Here is a 25,891-nt window from a genome sequence, read left to right on the forward strand (position 1 = left end):
GCTGTTGAGTGTTGTCTCACTCCCCTTCAATGGCTGTGCGAAGTTGCTGGATAATGTCGGGAATTGGAACATGCAGTCTTACGTTGATCCATAGCATCCCAAACATGCTCAATGGGTGACATGTCTGGAGTATGGAATTATGTGCAGATCCTTGCAACATGGGGCTGTGCATTATCATGCTGAAACATGAGTTGGTGAAGGATTAATGGCACAACAATGGACCTCAGGATCTCGTTACAATACATTTGCATTAAAATTGCCGTCGATAAAATGCAATTGTGTGTGTTGTCTGTAGTTTATGCCTGCCCATAACATAACCCTCACTGCCACCATAGGCCACTCTTATCAACATTGACATCAAAGAACCACTCGCCCACATGACGCAATACACGCCATCTGCCTGGTTCAGTTGAAACCGGGATTCATCTGAAGACCACATATCTACAGCGTGCCAGTGGCCATCGAAGGTGGCAGACCCTGGTGAGGACGATGAGCACGCAGATGAGCTTCCCTGAGACGGTTTCTGACAGTTTGTGCAGAAACTCTTTAGTTGTGCAAACCCACAGTTTCATCAGCTGTCTGGGTGATTGGTTATAGACAATCTCGCAGGTGAAGAAACTAGATGTAGAGATCCTGGGCTGGTGTGCTTACATATGGTCTGCGGTTGTGAAGCTTGTTGGACGTACTGCCAAATTCTCTAAAATAACGTGGAAGGCAGTTTATGGTAGATTACATTAAATTATCTGGCAACAGCTCTGGTGGACATTTCTGTAGTCAACCTGCCAATTGCACACTCCCTCAAAACTTGAGACATCTGCAGAATTGGGTTGTAATAAAACTGCACATTTTAGAGTGGCCTTTTATTGTCCTCAGCACAAGATGAACCTGTGTAATGATCACGCTGTTTAAATCAACTTTTTTATATGCCACACCTGTCAAGTGGATGGATCTTGACAAAGGAGAAATGCTCACTAACAGGAATGCAAACAAATTTGTGCACAATTTTAGAGGAATCATTTCTGGGATCTTTTATTTCAGCTCATGAAACACTACATGTTACGTTTATATTTTTCATTATAAATTATGAGATTGAGATTCTTCCTGATTTAAATAATTTGTTTTTTTCTTATTTTGTATGTACAACACAAATATTGCGGAAAATCGAGGCCGACGAAGGTCGTCACTAGTTACCACAGCAGCAAAGTCATAAATCCCACCTATTTCTACAATTTGTCAATAAAATTGTATTTTAATCCAAATATTAACTATACTGCTAACAAATGAAGACCAAAAATCAAATTTCGTTTTTCATAATTTCCTACGATATAACCAATTATGACTTTCTGGCTGTGGTAACTAGTGACCACCGCACATAAACGAGTATTTACGGTATGTCACAAGCGCAACCTCGTCAGCTGTCCGGAACCAAACAGCCAACACCAACTCAATTGTTCCGCAAGTAGTTAATTTCCTAGTTCACTCAGGGGCACACGCGTTAACTCCTGTAGCCATGTCTTTCGAACTCGCCTTTCGTTGTCGTGTTGCCTCCATTATGGAAACATTGACAGCAACAGCCTTGCAAGACATCTGCCAACTTATGGGCGAAACGTATGCTGCTCTTCGAGTGGAAATGGTGCATGAACAAAATCAAAGTTCGAGGACAAAATTGCAGGCGATGGAGAATGGGACAGGGGTGGAGAATCCAGCGAACTGCATGGAGCGCATTCAAAAACTCAGTGAGATTAAATATCTAACGATAGTTATGCCTATGCTAATTGTCTGTATAGGAAGTGGGGAAAGCTATACAATAGCTAGCTATGTCGCCTAGTTAGCTAGCAGTCACCTATTTATGAAAGTCCGAGAGCGCTATTATTCATGACGTCGCCTGATCCTTCAGCGCTACAGTAGGCCTATTACTGTGCTATGTCATTTCCTTAGCTTTAGTGAATGCTTTACAAATACAGTCTATTTATCCGATAAATATATACACCATCATGAGTGGTGATTGCATATTTCCACTACATGTTTTTGAAGTTTCAGCCGAGTATAACCAACATTTTCAGAATCTCAAGTTTTATTTGTGTTAGCTTGCCCGGCAGGTTTGAGAAACTTCCCAGTTGTCGAGCAAATCCTAAATGAACAAGAAGCCAATGGTCTTTGGCTAGAAGGTGACCCTACTGTGGAAGACGAAGGTCCACCATCACTGGTACCAGAGGGAGAAGAGCAATCACAGGCTCTTAGTCAGACAGACATGGTGAGTTGAGTTTGCTGATTTTGTAAAGGTAGAGGCAGGTAACTGCCAAAATAAAAGGTGAACATAGTGTCTTAATAGGGTGTTGGGCCACCAGAACACCTTCAATGCGCCTTGGAATAGATTCTCCAAGTGTCTTGAACTCTACTGGAGGGATGCAATATTTATCCATGAGAAATTACATAATTTGGTGTTTTGTTGATAGTGGTGGAAAATGCTGTCTCAGGTGCCGCTCCAGAATCACCCATAAGTGTTAAATTGGGTCTAGATCTGGTGACAGAGACATATACTTTAACCCCCCTATGCTCCTTTTAGACCCCTCTTTCAAAGTCCCTAACTAATGGCCAACTAGGCATATTTACACATTCCCTAAACATGATGGGATGTTTACAGGGCCTAAAATTAACTTTTCGTCCACCAGCCACTAAGGTAGATTTAAAAATCTACCAGACAGCCAAAATATTATCTAAAGAATTACACGAACAAAAAATAAAATGGATGAGCATGCTTTGTAATGTATATGAAACAAATCTATTACTAGTAAGAAAAGTGGTATTGTTTTCATATGACCTGAATCTTTTAACCAAAATATCATAGATGAGACATGTTTTCACCTTGCCCTTTAAGGGCGGGAGGTTACCGTGATAATTCTACTTGAGTCATGTTTGTGCCTGTGAGAGAGAGTCTGACTAGTAGCAGACTTGTCATTTCCCTAGCAGTTGAAATGTAAACATAGAAAATAATAATTCCTTGTGAATTTTTTTAAATAGCCAAGAAACATAAGGACAATGTCTCACTTAAGTAGACTTTAGTTTAAAGTAAATTAGACCAACTTGTATGCCTTACTTTCATTGTGCGCACAGCCCCCAGCCAGGCAGTGTTGCAGCACGAGGTGGGATAGGCTATATACTGTAGGATTCATAGTTACTTGACTTTGTGCAATTCATTCACCAGCTATGACACAAAACGGCAGAAATACTATGAAAACGGCTACTGCAGCATTTATTTTACTATAAATGTGATTATACTTTGAAATGCTTGCACTTCAGAGCCCTGACCACCTGCCAATGTGGATGGTGAAATAGACATCTTACCCACCAACCCCAAAATTTACCCGCAGTTGACGGGTGTTCATTTTAGGCAGAGGATGTTAACTATTTATTAACTTATGAGCCACACCTGTGTGTAAGCACCTGCTTTCAATATACTTTGTATCCCTCATTTACTCAAGTGTTTCCTTTTGTCAGTTACATGTCTCAGAGCCTCTGGCTTTATGCCCAGGTTTGATTGAAAACCATGTGACCATCTCACGCCCAGCAAACGTTACAAGTCCAGTGTAGAAGGGCTGTAACTGCAGATAGTAAGGCTTTAAATGACACTTAGATACAATCTAGGTTACAGATAAAACCTTTAGGGGTGGATTCACAAGGATTCCTAACATATGAAGATATGTGTTAAATATACACAGTATACAAAACATTAAGACACCTGTTCTTTCCATGACTTGTGAATCCAGGTGAAAGCTATGATCCCTTATTTGTGTAACTTGTTAAATTGACTTCAGTGTAAATCAGGACTGTCAAACACAATCAGCGCAAGGCCCATATTGAAAAAACAACCAATTCGCTGGGCCAGACATGACCTGTTTTTTTAAAGAAAAATGTCAATCAACAACAAACTGGCCATTATTTTATTTGAAAAAAATATGTCCCTTTATAATCACCACTTATGTACAATGAACAAAAATGAACGCAACACAAAGAAGCTTATTTCTCTCAATGTTAGTGAGCATTTCTTCTTTGCCAAGATAATCCATCCACCTGACTGGTGTTGCATATCAAGAAGCTGATTAAACAGCATGATCATTGCACAGGTGCACCTTTTGCTGGGGACAAAAGGCCACTCAAATGTGCAATATTGTCACAACACAATGCCACAGATGTCTCAAGTTGAGCGTGTGTGCAATTTGCATGCTGACTGCAGGAATGTCCACCAGAGCTATTGCCAGAGAATTGCATGTTAATTTCTCTACCATAAGCCGCCTCCAATGTCGTGTTAGAATTTGGCAGAACGTCCTACTGGCCTCAAAATCGCAGACCACATAACCACGCCAGCCCAGGACCTCCATATCCGGCTTCTACACCTGCGGGATCGTCTGAGACCAGCCACCCGGACAGCTTGTTGTCCTCACCAGGGTCTTGACCTGACTGCAGTTCGGCGTCCTAACCCACTTGCAGTGGACAAACGCTCACCTTCGATGGCCACTGGCACACTGGAGAAATGTGCTTCTACATGGATGAATCCCGGTTTCAACTGTACTGGGCAGATGGCGTCATTTGGGCGAGTGGTTTGCTGATGTTGATAACAGTGGCCTATGGTGGCGGTGAGGGTTATGGCATGGGCAGGCATAAACTACGGACAACATACACAATTGCATTTTATCGATGGCAATTTGAATGCAGAGGTACCGTAACGAGATCCTGAGGCCCATTGTCATGCCATTAATCCACCGCCATCATCTCATGTTTCAGCATGATGATGGAAAGCCCCATGTTGCAAGGATCTGTACACAATTCCAAGAAGCTGAATATGTCCTAATTCTTCCATGGAGTGCATACTCACCATTCATGGCACTCATTGAGCATGTTTGGGATGCTCTGGACCGACGTGTAAGACAATGTTCCAGTTCCCACAAATATCCAGCAACTTAGCAAAGCCACAATCCACAGCCTGATCAAATCTGAGAAGGAGATTTCATGCTGCATGAGGTAAATGGTGGTAACACCAGATACTGACTGGTTTTCTGATCCACGCCCCTACCTTTTAAAAAAAAAAAAGATCTGTGACCAACAGATGCATGTCTGTATTCCCAGTCATGTGAAATCCATAGATTAGAAAAATGTTAATAAATTCATTAGGCCCTATTTGATTTATTTAAGTTGACTGATTTCCTTATGAAATGTAACTCAGTAAAATCATTAAATGTTACTGTATAAAAATATAAATCATGTAAGATTAGTGGAATCTGCGTGGGTAGCTGGACAGGTAGGATGACTGACAGTGAGGGTGAACAGATGGTCATGGGTCAGGTGACAGAGGAATGGATGAGACTGAGTCAGGAATTCCTTTAACCATAAAGTGGTATATTTACTGGGTAGTCTGTGCTGCATAACAAAGGAAACAGAATAACGTGTATCCAATCAAATCCATCATCACAAAGATCTAATCATAACAATCATTCATTATTAACATCATTTAGGGAATTCAACAATCCAGTTCATTAATAAGTCAATAGGAACCATCGGTGAGTAATTGAGGCTCATAGCTATCATAAATCATGAAAGAATAATAAACAGTGATCGGTTATTCAATCCATAATCGTCGTTAGTGGGATATCAGTCGATTAGTTCAACAATCAATGACTTTCTTCACCCTTTCAAGTGTACATGTAATTTCATTACATATTAACCATATCGATCGCATAATTGGCCCATTATGAGCCGTAGGGCCGTATTCATTGACCATTTACATTACACAATATGTTTGAAGCGTGCGCTCCAAGCCGCGCTCCGCGGTAATAACTCTAAACAACAACTGGTGGCCCACTCTCCCGATCACAACAGATGGTTCAGATGAACGGTAGAGTCGGTGAACTTACGTGGATTCATGGACGCACAGAACTTCTGGATTAGACAGAGTGAAGGAAGAGAAAGCAAGGCGATGGCGATTTCCTCCTTTTATGGAGTGGAGATCTGTCGGACATTTCCACCTGACCTAATTAAAGCGCCCCTGGCCCAGCTGAGTAAGTGGCAATGAATTAAAGGATTATTCCTCCAACTCCATGGGCCTTTTCTACAGTGTACGTAGGATGCTGTATATAGCATTTCTACAGTGTACGTAGGATGCTGTATATAGCTTTTCTACAGTGTACGTAGGATGCTGTATATAGCTTTTCTACAGTGTACGTAGGATGCTGTATATAGCTTTTCTACAGTGTACGTAGGATGCTGTATATAGCTTTTCTACAGTGTACGTAGGATGCTGTATATAGCTTTTCTACAGTGTACGTAGGATGCTGTATATAGCTTTTCTACAGTGTACGTAGGATGCTGTATATAGCTTTTCTACAGTGTACGTAGGATGCTGTATATAGCTTTTCTACAGTGTACGTAGGATGCTGTATATAGCTTTTCTACAGTGTACGTAGGATGCTGTATATAGCTTTTCTACAGTGTACGTAGGATGCTGTATATAGCTTTTCTACAGTGTACGTAGGATGCTGTATATAGCTTTTCTACAGTGTACGTAGGATGCTGTATATAGCTTTTCTACAGTGTACGTAGGATGCTGTATATAGCTTTTCTACAGTGTACGTAGGATGCTGTATATAGCATTTCTACAGTGTACGTAGGATGCTGTATATAGCATTTCTACAGTGTACGTAGGATGCTGCATTTTTCACATTAAAATAAAAGAGCAATAATACATTTTCCCCTCTGTGATAAACGGGACACACCAAGTCGCGCCATTGACATAGATTTATATTTATATATATATATATATTTTTTTCTACTTTTAATTAAATGGGCAAGTCAGTTAAGAACAAATTCTTGTTTACAATGATGGCCTATCCCAGACAAACCCAGACGATGCTGGGCCAATTGTGCGCCGCCCTATGGGACTCCCAATCACGGCCGAATGTGATACTGTAGTGACGCCTATTGCACTGACATGCAGTGCCTTAGACCGCTGTGCCACTCGGGAGCCCAATTCATTTTACATTACATTTACGTCATTTAGCAGACGCTCTTATCCAGAGCAACTTACAAATTGGAATTCACCGACGTAAACCCATCATGCTGTAATTTCATAAAGCAGATGATTTAACTGTTGACTCATTTATACTTGCTTGTATGAACTATTTCCCTTTAGTAATTTATAACTGAGAATCCTTTGACATTTTGACAACTCAGATGCCATTTTCTGTAGGCTGCAGCAATGACCCACTGGAACCGAAACTTGGCATGAACATTTAGCCTACAAGACGTCTTAAATGTAATGTCTGGTAGATGATTCAGTCAGTGCCATTAGTGATGATATGACAAGGCACTGGCTTGTGGGTCTGGGATGAGGGCAAAAGGGGGTACAACTCAATATTAGGAAGGTGTTTTTAATGTTTTGTACACTCAGTGTATTCCATGTGTTTGACATATTCCATTATTTTGGTGTCATTCCCCCTGTAATGTTTTCTATTGGTTTATTTATTTAATTTTTTAATTAAAACAACAAAGATGTCAGTAACCATTTTATTTATGATCTACTAGTTTAATTAAAGGTTGTCTTTTGGAAGGGGGTGGAGACATGGCCTGCACCACCGGTCATCAAACAGGAGGAAATGGATGATGACAACATGGAGTCTCAAGGTCAGTTTCATCTATTATTCTAATCTATGTTCAATACAAAAGCACAGACTAGCTCAACTACACTAACTTGTAACAATTATAGTCACTGTGTGTTGTTGGTGACTTCCTCTCCAGCGTACGACAAGTGGATTCCATTGACACACGGGGCCAATCAGAATATCAGGGGAGAAAGTGATGAGGACGAGAGAAGTCAAGCCTCTGGGGGATCCAGAGAACTTGGACTCGACGACTTCAAGACGGAACAGAGTCCGTTGCTGGTGTCAGCTGAGGATGCCGCACCCATAAAGAAGAAATATGATAAAAGGTACACGTGTGAAATATGTGGAAAGACTGAGAACAAGAAAGCCAGAATGACGAGTCACATGCGAAAGCACACAGGGCTGCCCTTTAACTGCGATATCTGTGGCGAGAAATTCCAGTGTCAGAAATTATTGACCAGACACAAGCGCTCCAGTCACTACACAGGGATCATCTACAGTTGCTCTGTGTGCGGAAAAACGTTCATGCAGGTCACGTCTCGCGACACACATGAGCGTGGGCACACTGGAAAAAACTATTGGTGCTCAGACTGTGGCGAGACGTTCAAGGAACGCCAGGAACGCGACACACATGAGTGCATTGTTTACAAGGGAGAACGGCCCTTCAGCTGCTCCGAGTGCAACAAGGACTTTGAAAGGCAGTACCATCTCAAAAAACACCAGCTGGAAAAACACCCTCTAATGGTGGGCCAGACTGTTGAACCTGAGTCCAAGGACATTGAGGACAAACAGAGTCCGTTGTTTGAGACTGAGAGTTCTGAGGCCCCCACGCGTTTCACCTGTGACATATGTGGAATGACTATTATGAATAAAGGCAACATCAACAGACACATGTTAACACACACAAAGAAGCCCTTTAGTTGCGATATCTGTGGTGAGAATTTTAAGCGCAAAGCCCAATTTACCCGACATCAGGGCAAACATGCGAGAGTTGAGAAAGTAGAAAAACCCTACAGTTGCACTGTGTGCGGAATGACGTTTGTATATTCTAAAATGCTTATCAGCCATGAGCGCGAACATATTGGAGAAGATTATTGTTGTTCAGACTGTGGCGAGACGTTCAAGGAGCGCCAGGAACGCGACACACACGAGTGCACTGTTTACAAAGGAGACCGGCCCTTCAGATGCTCCGAGTGCAACAAGGACTTTGAAAGGCAGAACCATCTCAAACAACACCTGCTGGAAATACACCCTCTATTAGTGGACCAGACTGTCGACCCAGAACCTGAGTCCAAACACTTTGAGGACCAACAGAGTCAGTCGTTTGAGTCAGCGGAGAGTTCTGAGACTGAGGCACCCACGCGTTTCACCTGTGACATATGTGGTATGATTATTATAAATAAAGGCAACATCAACAGACACATGTTAATACACAAAAAGAAGCCCTTTAGTTGTGATATCTGTGGTGAGAATTTTAAGCGCCACACCTGTTTAGCCAAACATCAAGGAAAACACTCGAGTGTTGAGGAGAAAATAGAACCATACAGTTGCTCTGTGTGTGGAATGATGTTTGTATATCCTAAAATGCGTGACAACCATGAATGCAAACACATTGGAGAAGACTTCTGGTGCTCAGGATGTGACAAGACGTTCAAGGAGCGAGGGGATCGCGATGTGCACAAGTGCATTGTTTACAAGGGAGACCGACCCTTCAGATGCTCAGAGTGCAATGAGGACTTTGAAAGACAGTACCATCTCAAAAGACACCAGCTGGAAAAACACCCTCTAAAGGTGGACCAGCCACGTCCCGGTCATGATACTGCGATGGTAGTACAGGGAGCACAGCCTTCAAATGACAACGACCCTAAGGCCGATATGAGTACGGTAGGTGGAAAAGTTCCAGGAACATAACCTGAGTTTAAGTTGACACAAGTGAAATGGCTTCAACTGAATGAAGTTGTTTTGTTAAGTACAAAAAGGATAGACATGAAATTGAATGTAGGGGTGACGGAAATAGTGTGTAGAACAGCGATGGGATTCAATCCCACACAGGCGGGGGAATCGCATCTCCGCCTTTACTGCACAACTAACTTCAGGCACCTGGATGATGTTTGACAGCCATCTTTAATGCTCATTTTGGGCCTAGATTAGATCTGGACTGTTACAGCGCGCTTCACGTTTTAAATGACGTTTCCGATTGAGCCAAAATATGCAGCATTTAACGTGAATAGATTAATTCCCAAACCACCCCCTCGCCCCTACCAACTCACTCGGAGGGCCCTCCATTGTCACATGTTGCTGTCGACACTCCCGAGGGTGCCTTCCAAAGAGAGGCGAGGCGATCAATAAACTGTCCACTTCGGGACACACTCGTGGGTATACTGATGATTTGTCAGGACTGATGGTTTGTTTACATAGCAGGTTAGGAGAACTAACGCAGCCGGTTAGGATAATTAACGTAGTAGGTTAGGAAAAGGGTTAGAATTAGGCTTAACTAAAATGCTACAGTTGTCAACAACTAGATGGTGCTGTAGGTCTACTCCGTCTAGCCACAACCATCTAAACCATCAGCTATGTCAGGGGTTCCCAAACGTTTTCGCTCAGACCCCCCCCCTTTCCAACAATTGGGAACATCCTGTGCCCCACGTCTATTTTCTAAGTATATTTCTCTGTTCACTCTTGATGGTGGGGAGAATTTTGCAGGTTTAAAGCTCATTTTTATTATTCTATACATTTAGCCAAATCTGTGTGTTCATGTGATATGAGTGACTCAAACATTACAACAATCTTGACAATGGGTTGTATTAGAGTTGTTAATCAAAATGGAATTGAGAAATATTTGTGACTCAGTGGTTTCAGTAACAGCATTTATTTTTTTAAGGTTTGTCAACTCGATATGTTCTTGCTTATTGAGAGGAATAAAAATGTGTAAACACCTGTGATATCGTTTCGTTTAATTATTTGCATGTACAATACAAATACTGGATCAGCTTGTCAAATTTTGGAGGCAGATAAACGAGTGTTTACGGTATATCACCGGTGCAACCTCGTTAGTTGTCCGGAACCAAACGGCCATCAGTAATTCAAACGCTCCAACAGTAACTTCACACGCTGCAAAATTAGCGCGGTTAGTGAATTTTGTAGCCATGTCTTTCGAACTAGCTTTTCGTTCTCGTGTTGCCTCCATTATGGAAACTTTGACAGAAAAAGCCGTGCAAGACATCTGTCAACTTATGGGAGAAACTTATGCTGCTCTAAGAGTGGAAATGTTGCATGAACAAAACCAAAGATCGATAAAGTTACAGGCGATTGAGAATAACATCCGGAAGGAGAAGCCAGCGAACTGCATGGAGATAATTGAAAAACCAGGTGAGTCATAGTTAGCTACGTTGGTTATGGGTATAGGCTGTGTATGTAGGAAGCTTGCCTACAATTAGCTAGCTAGCCATGTCACTTACTCACTTGAAGCCTACTGTAACTAAGGTTACACATCTCCCTGTCGAAAAGGATATCTAATAGTCGACTGTCTGGGGGACGCTCTAGCTCCAAGTCTGGACAGTAACTAGCCTCAACGATTCCGGGAGACTCCTCTCTCGTCTCTAACATGTAACGTTAGGCTCACTTTTTGATAACAGTCCCATCACAAGTCAAACTGTTGAATAAACTTGATTTTAACAGTTGCATGCTGATTTTTGTCCTTATGTTGGAGGTAATCTGAGACAATACGCTGGTCTGTATGTCGTTTTGTCTTTCTGGTTCGTATTTTCAGTGCTAACGCAATTCGCACGCCACTTGCACAATTTGTCAATGGCCGAGTTTAACCGAAGCAGAGACCAAACATTGTCCCACGCAATCACCTGGTAAATTTCACAAACACATCCAGTTGATGAAGAGGGATTGCGCTTTGGTTGACAACGTTCGGCTATTGTTTACATATTGTGCATCACGTGAAATGCGTCAGGAGATGGAAAATACAAGCAACATAACCCGACTTTTTGCTGCACCAGGTTAACGCTTTCCACTTCCTACCGCTAAAAGGACCAACGGACAACCGGTAAAGTAGGTTAAAATAGCATTGTATTCACAATTCTGGCTTGTAAAGACTTGCATCTTTTTTTTTACAGCAACTTATTTCTGACTAATGTCCATGAAGTAACCTTGGTAACAGTCTGTTGCCAGTAACGTTAGTATGCGGATTACTATGCTATCATCTCCTTAGTGAAACGTTGCAATAGTAGCTATAACAAATGCAACCCAGTTCTCAGAAAAACATAGTTACGCCATCCTGCCATAAGTGATGATTGCATATGTCCACTATGTTTGAGAAATCTGAGCTTCGATATCCCAGTTTTGTGTTAAACATTTTTTTTTAATCTGTATTTGTATGTTAGCTTCCCCAACAGGTTTGAGAAACTTCCCAGTCGTGGAGCAAATCCTCAATGAACAAGAGGCCAATAGTCTTTGGCTAGAAGGTGACCCTACTGTGGAAGACGAAGGTCCACCATCACTGGTACCAGAGGAAGAACAGCCATCACAGGCTTTTGGTCAGATGACAGACATGGTGAGTTTAGCTTGTGGTTTGGCTGCCGATTTAGATATGTCTCGGAGCTGCGCTGACTACGCCCAGCCAGATGTTATTGAAAACCATGCAAACGTTTCAAGTCCTGTGTAGCAGGCCTGTAACTGCGAGTAACAAGGCTTTGAATGGCACCTAGGCAAGCTCTATACTGTCTAGGCTACAGATGATAAAACATCTAGGGCTCCCAAGGGTTCTCATTTAAACATAAATGCCCTTCTGAAGACATTTTTGTAAAATATATTCCATAATTTGTGTTAAACATATTCCATTATTTTGGAGTCATTCCCCCTGTTTTTGTAATAATAAATGCTAGTGTTGGTGTAATTGTTGCTGTATGATCAGTTTAATAACAGCATTGGTTGTCTTTTGGAAGGGGGTGGAGACATGGCCTGCACCACCTGTCATCAAACAGGAGGAAATGGATGATGACAACATGGAGTCTCAAGGTCAGTTGACGCTATTATTTTAATATGTTTAATACAAAAAGCACAGGCAAACTCTGCAGCATGAGTTATTCTTAGCTTCTGTATTAGCCACTGAGAAATATCCCTGTGAAATGTATTGTTGGTGACTTCCTTTCCAGGTTATGGCGAGGAGATTCCAGAGACTCACAAGGCCAACCAGAATATCACAGGAGAAAGTGATGAGCCAGACAGAAGTCAAGCCTCTGGGGGATCCAGAGAACTTGGACTCGACGACTTCAAGAGAGAACAGAGTCCGTCGCTGGTGTCAGCTGAAGATGCTCCGGTACCCATGAAGAAGAAATGTAATAAAAGGTACAGATGTGAAATATGTGGAAAGACTGAGAGAAAAAAACGCAGAATGACAAGTCACATGATAACACACACAGGGATTCCCTTTAGCTGCGATATCTGTGGTGAGAAATTCAAGTTTCAGAATTATTTGACCAGGCACCAGCGATCCAAACACACAGTGAAAACCTACAGTTGCTCTGTGTGCGAAAAAACCTTCCTGCAGGCCACTTCTCGCGACACGCATGAGCGTGGTCACGCTGGAAAAAAGTGTTGGTGCTCTGACTGTGGCGAGATGTTCAGGCAGCGCGGGGATCGTGATGCGCACGAGTGCATTGATTACAAAAGAGAAGGTCGCTTCAGCTGTTCCGAGTGCAGTGAAGCCTTTCAAAGACAGTACCATCTCAAAAGACACCAGCTGGAAAAACACCCTCTAATGGTGGAGCAGACTGTCGACCCAGAAAATAGAGTTGAGGAGAAAGGCAAAAAACCTTGCAGTTGCTCTGTGTGTGGAATGATGTTTGTATATCCTAAGTCGCGCGACAGCCATGAACGCCAACACATTGGAGAAGACTACTGGTGCTCAGGATGTGGCAAGACGTTCAAGGAACGCCAGGATCGCGATACGCACGAGTGCATTGTTTATAAGGGAGACCGACCCTTCAGATGCTCCGAGTGCAATGAGGACTTTGAAAGGCAGTACCATCTCAAAAGACACCAGCTGGAAAAACACCCTCTAATGGTGGACCAGCCACATCCCGGTCATGATACGTAATATATTTTTTTCACCATACAAAACAGACGCACACAAACATCCACAACATCACCATTACCCCGGACCTAACTGCTCACACCCCCATCCTCAGCGCCTGCCTCAAACTGCACCATTTTGTCTCTCTCCATTGTTCAACATTTAGATAATAAAGCATTTGACCTTTCCATTGTTAACGATGGAGGATCGGTTGATTTACAGTTTAAGTATTTACGTTAAGATGATTGACAAAGTATCGTCCAACACATTGGGTATCTCACTGCACCCTCGTATTCCATGGCTTGAAATATGCAGACAGATGGATTAAAAGTACATTCATTTACATTGTAATACTTCTGACAGCTAACTTTAACTCTGCCTGTAACTTTGACTTTATAGCATTCCCAGAAGGCATGGATTGTTAGTTTTACACTTTAGACATGATTTTGCTGTTGTGCTGTAGAATTTGTGAATTCAATACATTAGTTAATAATGGATTAAGTGTACATTTTTGTTAATTTTAATTTCATTATGTTCCAACATTCCCTCCAATTTTGGCTCTATTGGCACAAAAGGGGAGCTGTCATAATTCCCATAAAACCTAGGGGTCAAACTGGGAAATGTTTGCAGTTATTTTTCCCATGGGGGATTTTAGAAACACTTAATAAGGGCTGTGTGTTGTGTAGGCTTACCCAGGTGGGACATTTTGATAACCATGTAATTCTCTCTCGGACAAGGTGACTTATCAATATATATGGCTCTATTTACTGATTCTAAAATGCTAATTAGCATCAAAGTATACATTATGCAAAACTACAAATCTCTGCAAGCTCCTGCACGTCATCTCCAGCTGACACCTTTGCTAACAGGTAGTGTCAATTTTAAAACTTGCACAAGACGGTTAATAGAATTGTCAATTTAAGAAATATTATTCATTACTACATTTAGCTAACATTAGATAGTTATTCTAGAGATTCTTACCTTTGCCTTGATTCGGCAGCCTTGTCCAGATCATCATGGTATTTGTAGTTTATGATACCCATCAATTTAGAACACACTGGTGACTTGAATGAGGCAATTCATGTTCCACTTAAATAATAAAATGAGCATGAAATTCAAAACAAATCCCCCTGTTTTACAAGATATAAACCTCCGTAACAGTTACACATTTTCATTTGGAAAGTATTACATCTTTTACATGTCTCAATCTGCCATAAATGCACATGGCCTATAATCAGGCTCCTGCCATTACTTTGTGTGAAATTGCACCAATTCAATAACTCTGTGCCTTATGTGATTTCACTTCGCTCTGAAGCTGCCAGTGTTGCTGTAACGAAGTATCTAATTAATTAGCAGGTTAGAAAGACTAATGTAGCAGGTTAGGAGAATGAGGTTAAGGTTAGGAAAAGGGATAGTTAGGGACAACAGTTGCTAACAACTAGCTAAACCTAACGGGACAACTAGATGGAGCTGTAGGCCTACTCCATCTCGCCACAACCATCAGCTTTGCAAACAAACCATCAGTCCCGACAAACCATCCAGTGGAGTCTGAGGGGAGGACGGCTCATAATAGCATGTAATTTGCTACCATTCCACTCCAGCCATTACCACGAGCCCATCCTCCACAATTAAGGTGCCACCAACCACCTGTGAAACCATCAGTATAACACCTGTCTTAATTGATTTTAGGGTGTATTGTGTTACCTGCAATTGTGTATTCTTTTGAATATTGTATTGCTTTAGCAATATTGGATTGTCCCTTTTTATGTGTGTATGTGTATATATATGTATGTGTATATATATATATATATATATATGTGTGTGTATATATATATATATATATATATATATATTATTATTTTTTATCTGAACAGCAAGGGTTGTGGAAGAACAGTTGATCAAAATGAAGGAAATTTGATTTTTCTTGACTCATCAGGGGTTTCAGTAACAGTATTTTTTTTCAAAGGTTTGTCAACCCAATATGTTCTTGCTTTCTGAGAGGAATAAAGATTTGTCAACCTGTTATATCGTTTAATTGTATTATTTTGCATGTATAACACAAATATTCAAACAGTTGGTGAAATTAAGGAGGCAGGTAAGTGTTTACGGTATATCACCAGGGCAACCTCGTCAGCTGTCCGGAACCAAACGGCCACCAGCAATTCAGAGGTTCCACCACAGACAGAAGGGTTTAGTTTTAATTTAACAGATTTGGCTCCACGGTCATTTCATTCTAGCACACTAGCTAACATTTACCAAGTTAAATTAGCCATGTCTGTCGAACTCGCTTTTCGTTCTCGTGTTGCCACCATTTTAGAAACGTTGACAGAAAAAGCCTTGCAAGACATTTGTCAACTTATGGGAGAAACTTGTGCTGCTCTTCGAGTAGAAATGTTGCATGAACAAAACCAAAGATCGACAAAGTCGCAGGTGATGGAGAATGTCATCGGGAAGGAGAAGCCAGCGAACTGCACGGACAGCCGTAAAACACCCGGTGAGTAATGACTCGCAAAATTAGGTATTATGCGTATAGGTTATTTGTCTGTGCAGGAAGCTCGGATACAATTACTTCCCCACGTGTTGGCTAGCTCGCTAGTGCACTTCGCTCCAGGTGACCTTTGTTGTCATATCTCCCGGCGCGAAGAGGATGGCTAGCTAGCTAGCAGTCGCCTGTCTGACGGACGGGCGTCCTGGCTCCAATTCTGGCTTGTAGTTAGCGGACTAAACTCCATTCCATGGTGAAAGATTAACTTCCTCCACCAGGAAGTGGAGTTTAGTCTGAGAGCCAGTAATAGGCCTATTGCTTAGCTCAAATAATTTCTTTGGTGAAAGGTACTATATAGCAAATACAATCTATTTCTCGGATAAACATAGCTTCCATTATGGTTATGAAATCTGAGCCTCGTTAACCCTTTTTTGTGTTGAACCACATTTTCAGAAAATATACAACTATATTTGTATGTTTGCTCCCCCACCAGGTTTAAGAAACTTCTCAGTCCTTGATCAAATCCTAAATGAACAAGAGGCCAATGGTCTTTGGCTAGAAGGTGACCCTACTGTGGAAGATGAAGGTCCATCATCACTGGTACCAGAGGGAGAAGAGCAATCACAGGCTCTTAGTCAGACAACAGACATGGTGAGTTGCACTTGTGGTTTGGCCGTCGATTCTGTAAGGGTAAATATGTATCTCAGAGCCGCGCTGTTTACACAGGTTTAATTGAAAACCATGTGAGCATCTCACGCCCAGTTAAAGTTACACGTACAATATAGCAGGCCTGTAACTAAATAGTACCGTAAGGCTTTGAATAACACCTAGATAAACGCTATATATCATCTAGGCTACAGATGAAACGTTTTAGGTCTGGTTCCACAATGGTTTTCCTGTAAAGGTGAAAGTTCACTTTATTTGAACAAAATCTCTTTTCGATGCATGTTATAGAAGTGTACAAACACTTTATTTTTTTTGCGATCTCACTTGTTTTTGAGAACCTTACCCCTTCAGCGATATACTACCTCATGCTCGTTCAGCAGTTGTAGGGGCACAGAAAAATAATGAACAAAGGCTAAAAAAAAAGACCGAAATACGGAATTTTAGAAACGACAACGCTGTCAGTATAGTGATGCAGGTCTTTAGATGTTATACACATGTAAGTGTAATTCCGAACTGTGTCCACAATGTTAAATATTACATTTTGTGTGACTCCAGCTGCGTCTCCTACCAGCTGGGCTGCTTCTCGGTGTAGTCAGCACAGCTAGTATAAACCATGCCCTTCCAAAGAAATGTATGTGCTCAACATATGACATGACGCCAAAATCATGTAATTCCCCTTGTATTGTAAATAAAGTTATGTAACCCACAGAAAGGTGTAACTGTTTATGTATGACCTACAAGTTTAGTAAAGGCTGATCAGTTAATGACATTCATTGTCATTTGGAAGGGGATGGAGACATTGCCAGTACCACTGGTCATAAAACAGGAGGATGATGACATGGAGTCTCAAGGTCAGTTAAAGCTATTATTCTAATCTATGTTAAATACAGAAAGCTCAGACAAGCTCTGCAGCATGAGCTATACTCTTCTTTGAAACAATTATAGCTTCTGTGTTGGCCATTATGATGGTCACTGTGAAATGTATTGTTGGTGACTTCCTTTCCAGGTTATGGCGAGTGGATTCCAGAGACTCACAAGGCCAACCAGAATATCAGGGGAGAAAGTGATGAGGACGAGAGAAGTCCAGCCTCTGGGGGATCCAAAGAACTTGGACTCGACGACTTCAAGGGAGAACAGAGTCCGTTGCTGGTGTCAACTGAGGATGCTGCCGCACCCACAAAGAAGAAATATAATAATATAAAAATGTACACGTGTGAAATATGTGGGAAGATTGAGACCAAGAAAGGCACAATGACAAGTCACATGATAAAGCACACAGGGCTGCCCTTTAGCTGTGATATCTGTGGCAAGAAATTCAAGCTTCGCGACTTCTTGACCAGACACAAGCGCTCCAATCACTACACAGGGATCATCTACAGTTGCTCTGTATGCGAAAAAACCTTCCGGCATGCCACATCCCGCGACACGCATGAGCGTGGGCACACTGGAAAAAACTATTGGTGCTCAGACTGTGGCGAGACGTTCAAGGAGCGCCAGGAACGCGACACACATGAGTGCATTGTTTACAAGGGAGAACGGCCCTTCAGCTGCTCAGAGTGCAACAAGGACTTTGAAAGGCAGTACCATCTCAAACAACACCAGCTGGAAAAACACCCTCTAATGGTAGACCAGACTGTCCACTATAAATCCAGATGCTCTGTGTGTGGAAAAGCGTTCATGTACAACAAATGGTTAATCAAGCATGAGCGCACTCACAGGGGAAAAAATGAGCGCAGGGATCGTGGCCCACACGAGTCCATTGTTGAAGACCCTATCAACAAACAACTTGAGTCAAAGGACCTAGAGGGTCAGTTGAGAGTTCTGAGGCACCCATAAGGAGTGAAATGATATGCTACACTTGTGAAATATGTGGAACAACTTGGGCGACTAAAAGTAGCATGCGCAGGTCACATGGTAATACACAAAAAGAAGCACTATACCTGCGATGTCTGTGGCAAGGTATTTAGGCTCAAATCCCTGTTCACAACACATCAGCTCAGACAAGGGATTTAAAAGTCAGTACCATCTTGAAAAACACCCTCAAGGTGGAGCAGCCATGTTCTGATCATGATACTGCCATGGTAGCTCAGGGAGCACAGCCTTCTACTGACAGTGACTTAAAGACAGATATGAGTGCCCTCGGTGGTTCAAGTGCAGGTCCCACAGACTAAGTTGAACAACGATCACAGTAACAATGTCAAAAACGACGTGTTCCTATAGAAGTCGAGGAAGCACAGCCTACGCCTGCCTGAAAATGGCTGCTCCCTTTTTGTCCCCACTGAAGATGACAAGTTAAATGGCTTCAACTGAATGAAGTTGTTTTATAAAGTACAAAACGTTTACACATGAATAAAGGGCCAATGGAGAGTGGGGAAAGTGTGTAGAACAGCTACCGGACTGGAATTAGACGGGAATGGCAGGGGATTACATATGCACAGAGGGTGGTGGGCTTCACTGCACATCGTTCCTCGGGCACCTGGATTATCTTTTTAAGCAATTATTTGATTCTAATCCTCATGTAAATGTGTTTTAGGCTGAATTTTGTTACTTGCAGCTTGGATTTTACACCCTTCTGGAGAGAAGGGTGAAATTGCGGCCTGCAATTCGGGGGTCTACCTGCATATGGGTGTTTGTATCTGCAGGAACCCCTCTTTATACTTCTATGCTTAAGCTAGGTCTCCATGTACACAGGCTGGAGGCGCGGTTCTGTGCAGGAAGTTGTCAAGGAAGTGAGTTTGTTTGTACAGGACTTCCCGCCCCCACCTACATCAACCAATCGTGTCATTGCAGAGCTATACGGGTAAATCCAGAATATTATAGGTGTCACTTAAACACAAGCCACATGCTGGAATGCACACAAGCAGTAACTGCCCGCGATCACACACTTGAATCTGGACAGCAAGGGTTGGTTGTAGAAGCAATGTAAATCAAAATGAGGTAAATTATAGATCTTCTGACTTATCAGTTGAACCAGTTACAGATTTCCTTTTAAGGGTTTTTCAATGTTACCTTTTTTTGGGGGGGGGGGGGGGGGGGTAAATCTGTTAACGTGATATCTTGACATGGTTATTTTACAAATATTGATAGCTGGTAAAATGAAGACGGCAGATAAACTACTATTTACCCTGTGTCACTAGCCCAACTTTCAACACCAACTCGACTGCGCCAGTAATTTCGTTCTCACTGGGAGAATCTCAGGCGCTTACTCCTCGCGTCCGTTCTCCTCAAAACCCATTGGAGTCAGTCACATCACATGCATCATCTCCTTAATGTTTGTAGCCATCTTTCGAACTCGCCTTTCGTTGTCGTGTTGCCTCCATTATGGAAACTTTGAAAGCAACAGCCTTGCAAGACATCTGTCAACTTATGTAAGAAACCTATGCTGCTCTAGGAGTGGAAATGGTGCATGAACAAAATCAAAGTTCAAGGATAAAGACAAAGCTGCAGGCGATGGAGAATAGCAGCTGGACGGAGAAGCCAGCGATATGCAGGGAGAGAATGCAAAACCTCGGTGGGATTAAATAAATACAGACAGTTATGAGTATAGGTTGATTACAAATAGGCTATAGCTGGCGTTGTGTTATTTCCCCACTTGCAAGATAGCGAGCTAGCAGTCTGCCTCCCTGGATGAATGTGTGGTCTGTGGGGGGTGCCCTGGCTCTGTAAAGTATTCATGACAAGCAGTGAAAAGATCCTTTACAAATACAATCCAATCTATTTCATATAAATGTCATGAGTGCTGATGGCCTATATTTCCACTATGTTGTGTGAAATCTGAGCCTCGTTATCCCGGTATTTTCTTGAACCAGATTTGAAGGAAATCTGTATTTGTTTGTTGGCTCCCCCACCAGGTTTGAGAAACTTCCCAGTCGTTGATCAAATCCTCAATGAACAGGAGGCCAATGGTATTTGGCAAGAACGTGAGCCTACTTTGGAAGATACAAGTCTGCCATCACTGGTACCAGAGGGAGAAGAGCAATCACAGGCTCTTAGTCAGACAACAGACATGGTGAGTTGAGCTTGTGGTTTAGCCGTTGATTTTGTAAGGGTAGATATGTCTCTCAGAGCCGCGCTGTTTACACACAGGTTTAATGGGAAACCATGTGAGCATCTCAAGCCTAGCAAAAGTTACACATCCAGTGTAGCAGGCTTGTAACTAAATAGTACACTGAGGCTTTGAATAACACCTAAATAAACTCTATATACCATCTAGGATACAGATAAAACGTTTTAGGGTTGGTTTCCCAAGGATTCTCCTTTAAACATTAAATATATAAATACCCTTCTTGTGTTATATGATTTGTGTTCAACATATAGTTTATTGAATCCTTTTTTTAACCACAAGATACTTGTGTATCTGTTGCTGTGTGATCTACTAGCTTAAAAGCTGATAACATCATTGGTTGTCTTTTGGAAGGGGGTGGAGACATTGCCAGTATCACCTGTCATCAAACAGGATGATGATGACAACATGGAGTCTCAAGGTCAGTTGAAGCTATTATTGTAATTTATGTTCAATACAAAAAGCACAACTCTGCAGCATGAGCTATACTCTTCTTTGAAACAATTAGAGCTTCTATATTGGCCAATATGATGGATCACTGTGAAACATCCCTGTGAAATGTATTGTTGGTGAATTCCTTTCCAGGTTACAGCGTGTGGATTCCAGAGACTCACAAGGCCAACCAGAATATCAGGGGAGAAAGTGATGAGAACGAGAGAAGTCCGGCCTCTGGGGGATCCAAAGAACTTGGACTCGACGACTTCAAGGGAGAACAGAGTCCGTTGCTGGTGTCAGCTGAGGATGCTGCCGCACCCACAAAGTAATATAAATATAAAAATGTACACGTGTGAAATATGTGGGAAGATTGAGACCAAGAAAGGCACAATGACAAGTCGCATGATAAAGCACACAGGGCTGCCCTTTAGCTGTGATATCTGTGGCGAGAAATTCAAGCTTCGAGACTTCTTGATCAGACACAAGCGCTCCAATCACTACACAGGGATCATCTACAGTTGCTCTGTGTGCGAAAAAACCTTCCTGCAGGCCACATTTCGCGACACACATGAGCGTGGGCACACTGGAAAAAACTATTGGTGCTCAGACTGGCGAGACGTTCAAGGAACGCAGGGATCGTGACACACATGAGTGTATTGTTTACAAGGGAGAACGGCCCTTCAGCTGCTCCGAGTGCAATAATGACTTTCAAAGCCTGTACCATCTCAAAAATCACCCTCTAATGGTGGAGCATTAACCCAGAACCTGAGTCTAAGGACATTGAGGACCAACAGAGTCCGTTGAGTCAGCGGAGAGTTCTGAAAAATCAATAAGGAGTGAACCAATACGGTACACCTGTGAAATATGTGGAACAACTTGGGGGACTAAAGGTGGTGAGACCAAACACATGGTAATACACAGAAAGAAGTGCTATACCTGTGATGTCTGTGGCAAGTTATTTAGGCTCAAATCCCTGTTCACAATACATCAGCTCAGACACAGGGGAGACCGACCCTTCAGCTGCCCAGAGTGCCACGAGGACTTTAAAAATCAATACTATTTTAAAAAATACCTGTTTGAAAAACACCCTCTAAAGATGGATCAGGCATGTTCTGATCATGATACTGCCATGGTAGTTCAGGGAACACAGCCTTCTATTGGCAGCAACCTAAAGGCAGATGTGAGTACCCTAGGTGGACAAGTTCAGGTCGCAAAACCTCAGTTGTTACTTATTCAATGTCAGACTAGGCCTGTAAATGTCAGCTCCCCTTTGGACCAATGCCCAGTGAATTGGCTTCAACTGAATTAAGTTTTGTAAATGTAAAAACAAGGAGAGACATGAATTTAGGGACGACAGATGGTAGGAAAATGGTTTGTGTATAACATCGACGGGACTGGGATTTGATTGGACTGGCAGGGGATCCAGGCTGCATCACATCTGGCCGTGATTGGGGAAATATGGGCGGCGCACAATTGGCCCAGCGTCGTCCGGGTTTGGCCGGAGTAGACAGTCATTGTAAATAAGAATTTGTTCTTAACTGACTTGCCTAGTTAAATATATTTTATGCGCAGAGGCAGGTGGCTTTCACTACATTTATTTCCTCAGGTACCTGGATGATACTTTTTTTTATTTTTTTATTCTAATCCTCATGTTTAATTTATTTTAGGTTACTTGCAGCATTGGTTTGACAGTATTTTCTTTCAGCCTATATTCTGTTGCTTTGGCAACATTGGATTTTCTTTCATGCCAAGTAAACGTATTGGAATCTGGAGAGAAGGGTGTCATTGTGGCCTGTAATTCATGGTGTTCCTGCATGTGGGCGTTCTTGCATCTTCAGTTAGGACTCTGGTGAACAGGCCGGAGGCGACACTGGTAGTTAGCTTGGTCACTGCTAGACAGTGTCCTTTGTCTCCACCGCATTCTGTTTGCGTTACGGCGCTAGCTAGAACTCCGGTACACAGGCATGGGCAACACCACCACCAGTAGCTAGCTAGTACAGCGGTAGACCGTGTTCTTCTCCCCCGTCCGCCGAGCACTGCTTTTCCGCACTTCTGTTGATGTTACTGTGTCTGTTATTTTTTTTCCATCACTTCCTCACAGCGCTTTGATAAAGAGATGTGTGGGTTGGCTGGTATATCTGCTTTCCAATGCATTAACAGATTACATGTACATTTTAAGCTAAAACATTGCACATAAATTATACTACAATGATGTCATAGCCTAAACAAAAAAACGAATACTTTTATTTGACCCACATTTTAATCAGCTAGATAGACCATCAAGGGAAATCCAGGAGATCAAAAGTGCCACTTAAACACAAGCCACATGCAGGAACCAATGGGATGCTTGTGGCGGGCATTCCTGCAGATGCAGGAACACCACATTGTTGGTCTGCAATCACAGACTATTGAATATGGACAGCAAGGGTTGTACAAGCAATGTTGTTTTATATTTTTGGTTCAGTATACATGTAAATTGTTGGTCTGATGTTTCATGAGATGAAATAAATCACAAATGTTCCATATGCAAAAAAAAATCGTATTTCTCATTTTGTGCACAAATTTGTTTACATCTATGTTCGTGAGCATTTATCTTGACAGGTGTGGCATATTAAACAGTGTGATCATTACCCAGGTGCGTCTTGTGCTGGGGACAATAAAAGGTTACACAACACAGTGCCACAGATGTTGTCTAAAGTTGAGGGAATATGCAACTGGCATTCGATGTTCAGTTCTCTACCATAAGTCGCCTCCACCATAATTTCAGAGAATTTGTCAGTACGTTCAACCTGCCTCAACCGCAAACCACGCCACCCCAGGACCTCCATATCCGGGATCGTCTGAGGGGGTGCTGAGGAGTATTTCTGTCTGCAATAATAACGCCTATTTAAGGGGAAAAACTCATTCTAGTTGGCTGGGCTTGGCTACCAAGGGGGTAGTTTTATGCCCTCCCAAGGGGCTGTGCCCCTGCCCAGTTATTTGAAATCCATAGATTAGGGCCTAATATGTTTATTTCCATTGACTGATTTCCTTATGAACTGTAACTCAGTAAAATCTTTGAAATTGTTGCATGTTTGGTGTATATTTTTCTTCAGTGATGGAATTGATAGATCTTTCTTCTGACTTATCAGCTGTTCCAGTAACAGCTTTCCTTTAGGTTTGTCAACTTTAAAAAACATTTGGAGGAATAAAAATCAGTGATATTTAAATGTGATTATTTTACAACACAAATATTGATAACAGCAGGAACATTTTAAGGAGGCAGATAAAGATTGTCTATTATATTGACAAGATATTCAAGTGATCGCTCTAACAATGGAAATACATGTCCTCAAATATGGAAGGAAGGCTGGAGGAGGTGAGATCAGACCGGACCAAAGCCATGTAGTTAGGTCATTGGTTTCTGCATTATGATGCATATAGTACTTAACAATTCAACGGGGTGGCAGGTAGCCGAGTAGTTCGAGCATTGGGCCAGTAACTGAAAGGTTGCTGGATTGAATCCCCGAGCTGACAAGGTAAAAATCAGTCGTTCTGCCCCTGAACAAGGCAGTCAACCCACTGTTCCCTGGTAGGCTGTCATTATAAATAAGAATTTGTTCTTAACTGACTTGCCTAGTTAAATTAAGAAAAATATAAAAACAATTATGTGGCAGCCATGTTAGCTCCCCATTAACATTACATGGGGAATATTTAAACAATGCTATGTAACTGAATATCTAGAATTTAAAACATTCTAAAGGTTGGCCTAACTAAGGGTGCATTTGTAAATTGCCTCCAGTGTGTCAGAGTGCGCTCTGGGTCATTCGTATTTTCAGAGCATTGTCAGATTGCCTGTTCAGAGCGTGCTCTGGCTGAGGAGTACGATTGATCTGTGCGTTCTGACCTCAAAGGCCCAAAGGCTGTCAAGCACCCAAGCTAACTGGCTAAAGTTGGCTTGCTTGCTCCTTCCAGACACAAATAAGAGAACACCTCTCTCTGACCATATTACTCGCCCTAGCAGAGCTGGTTAGACTGTTTTCATGTTATCTAGAGCGTTAGTGACTAACTGCAATTTAATAACTTTTTTTGCAGATGTTTACTGACTCCAGTCATATTCAGCAGGCTTTGTGAGTTCGTAAATTCATCTGGTATTCTGCACTCTGGCTTACTCAGACGAGAGTGCTCTGAGATTAGAGTAGATAGCCAGAGTAAATTTACGAACGCACCCTAAATATGGCTCGAGATGGGACCATTCTAACCAATGATAGGGCAGATACACGTTTTCATTCCTCCACTGTACTTGAATGATGAATTAAGGTCACAAATTTAGTAAGGAACTCCCCTCACCTGGTTGTCTATGTCTTCAGTGAAAGGAAAAACCAAAAACCTGCAGACGCTCGGCCCTCCATAGAATGAGTTTGACACCCCAGAGATGGAGGACTCGTCTTTGTATCTGTGCCATTAAGTCCATTTGAAAGTGGTACATTTTCTTAATTGGCTGATTGCTCCCAACCATAGAATGAATA

At 42.1% G+C, this 25,891-nt stretch overlaps 2 protein-coding genes across 7 annotated transcripts; both read left to right on the forward strand.

Annotated features, from left to right (window-relative positions):
- Positions 1-1,432: 1,432 nt before the first annotated feature.
- Positions 1,433-10,592, forward strand: LOC115191672 (zinc finger protein 2). Of its 3 annotated transcripts, none has more exons than XM_029749508.1 (4): positions 1,433-1,736; positions 2,088-2,254; positions 7,576-7,674; positions 7,789-10,592. In XM_029749508.1, exons 3-4 carry the CDS (start codon positions 7,647-7,649, stop codon positions 9,561-9,563), a joined length of 1,803 nt encoding a protein of 600 aa, XP_029605368.1. In that variant the 5' UTR covers positions 1,433-1,736; positions 2,088-2,254; positions 7,576-7,646; the 3' UTR covers positions 9,564-10,592. The 3 variants fall into 3 exon arrangements, with proteins under 3 accessions (XP_029605368.1, XP_029605367.1, XP_029605369.1); XM_029749507.1 differs by having other exon boundaries at positions 7,602-7,674; XM_029749509.1 differs by lacking the exons at positions 1,433-1,736; positions 2,088-2,254 and having other exon boundaries at positions 7,040-7,674.
- A 142-nt stretch (positions 10,593-10,734) lies between these two features.
- Positions 10,735-23,920, forward strand: LOC115191673 (zinc finger protein 2). Of its 4 annotated transcripts, none has more exons than XM_029749510.1 (7): positions 10,735-11,021; positions 12,044-12,213; positions 12,605-12,677; positions 17,892-18,692; positions 20,737-20,894; positions 21,303-21,369; positions 21,534-23,920. In XM_029749510.1, the coding sequence occupies exons 1-7, from the start codon at positions 10,799-10,801 to the stop codon at positions 21,710-21,712; spliced, it is 1,671 nt and encodes a 556-aa protein (XP_029605370.1). In that variant the 5' UTR covers positions 10,735-10,798; the 3' UTR covers positions 21,713-23,920. The 4 variants fall into 4 exon arrangements, with proteins under 4 accessions (XP_029605370.1, XP_029605372.1, XP_029605371.1 ...); XM_029749511.1 differs by lacking the exons at positions 10,735-11,021; positions 12,044-12,213; positions 12,605-12,677 and adding exons at positions 15,878-16,228; positions 16,713-16,870; positions 17,673-17,736; XM_029749513.1 differs by lacking the exons at positions 10,735-11,021; positions 12,044-12,213; positions 12,605-12,677 and adding exons at positions 16,367-16,566; positions 16,713-16,870; positions 17,673-17,736.
- The last annotated feature ends 1,971 nt before the right edge of the window (positions 23,921-25,891 follow it).

Source organism: Salmo trutta, chromosome 4, assembly GCF_901001165.1.
Source record: "Salmo trutta chromosome 4, fSalTru1.1, whole genome shotgun sequence".
In the NCBI taxonomy this organism is placed as follows: Eukaryota; Metazoa; Chordata; class Actinopteri; order Salmoniformes; family Salmonidae; genus Salmo; species Salmo trutta.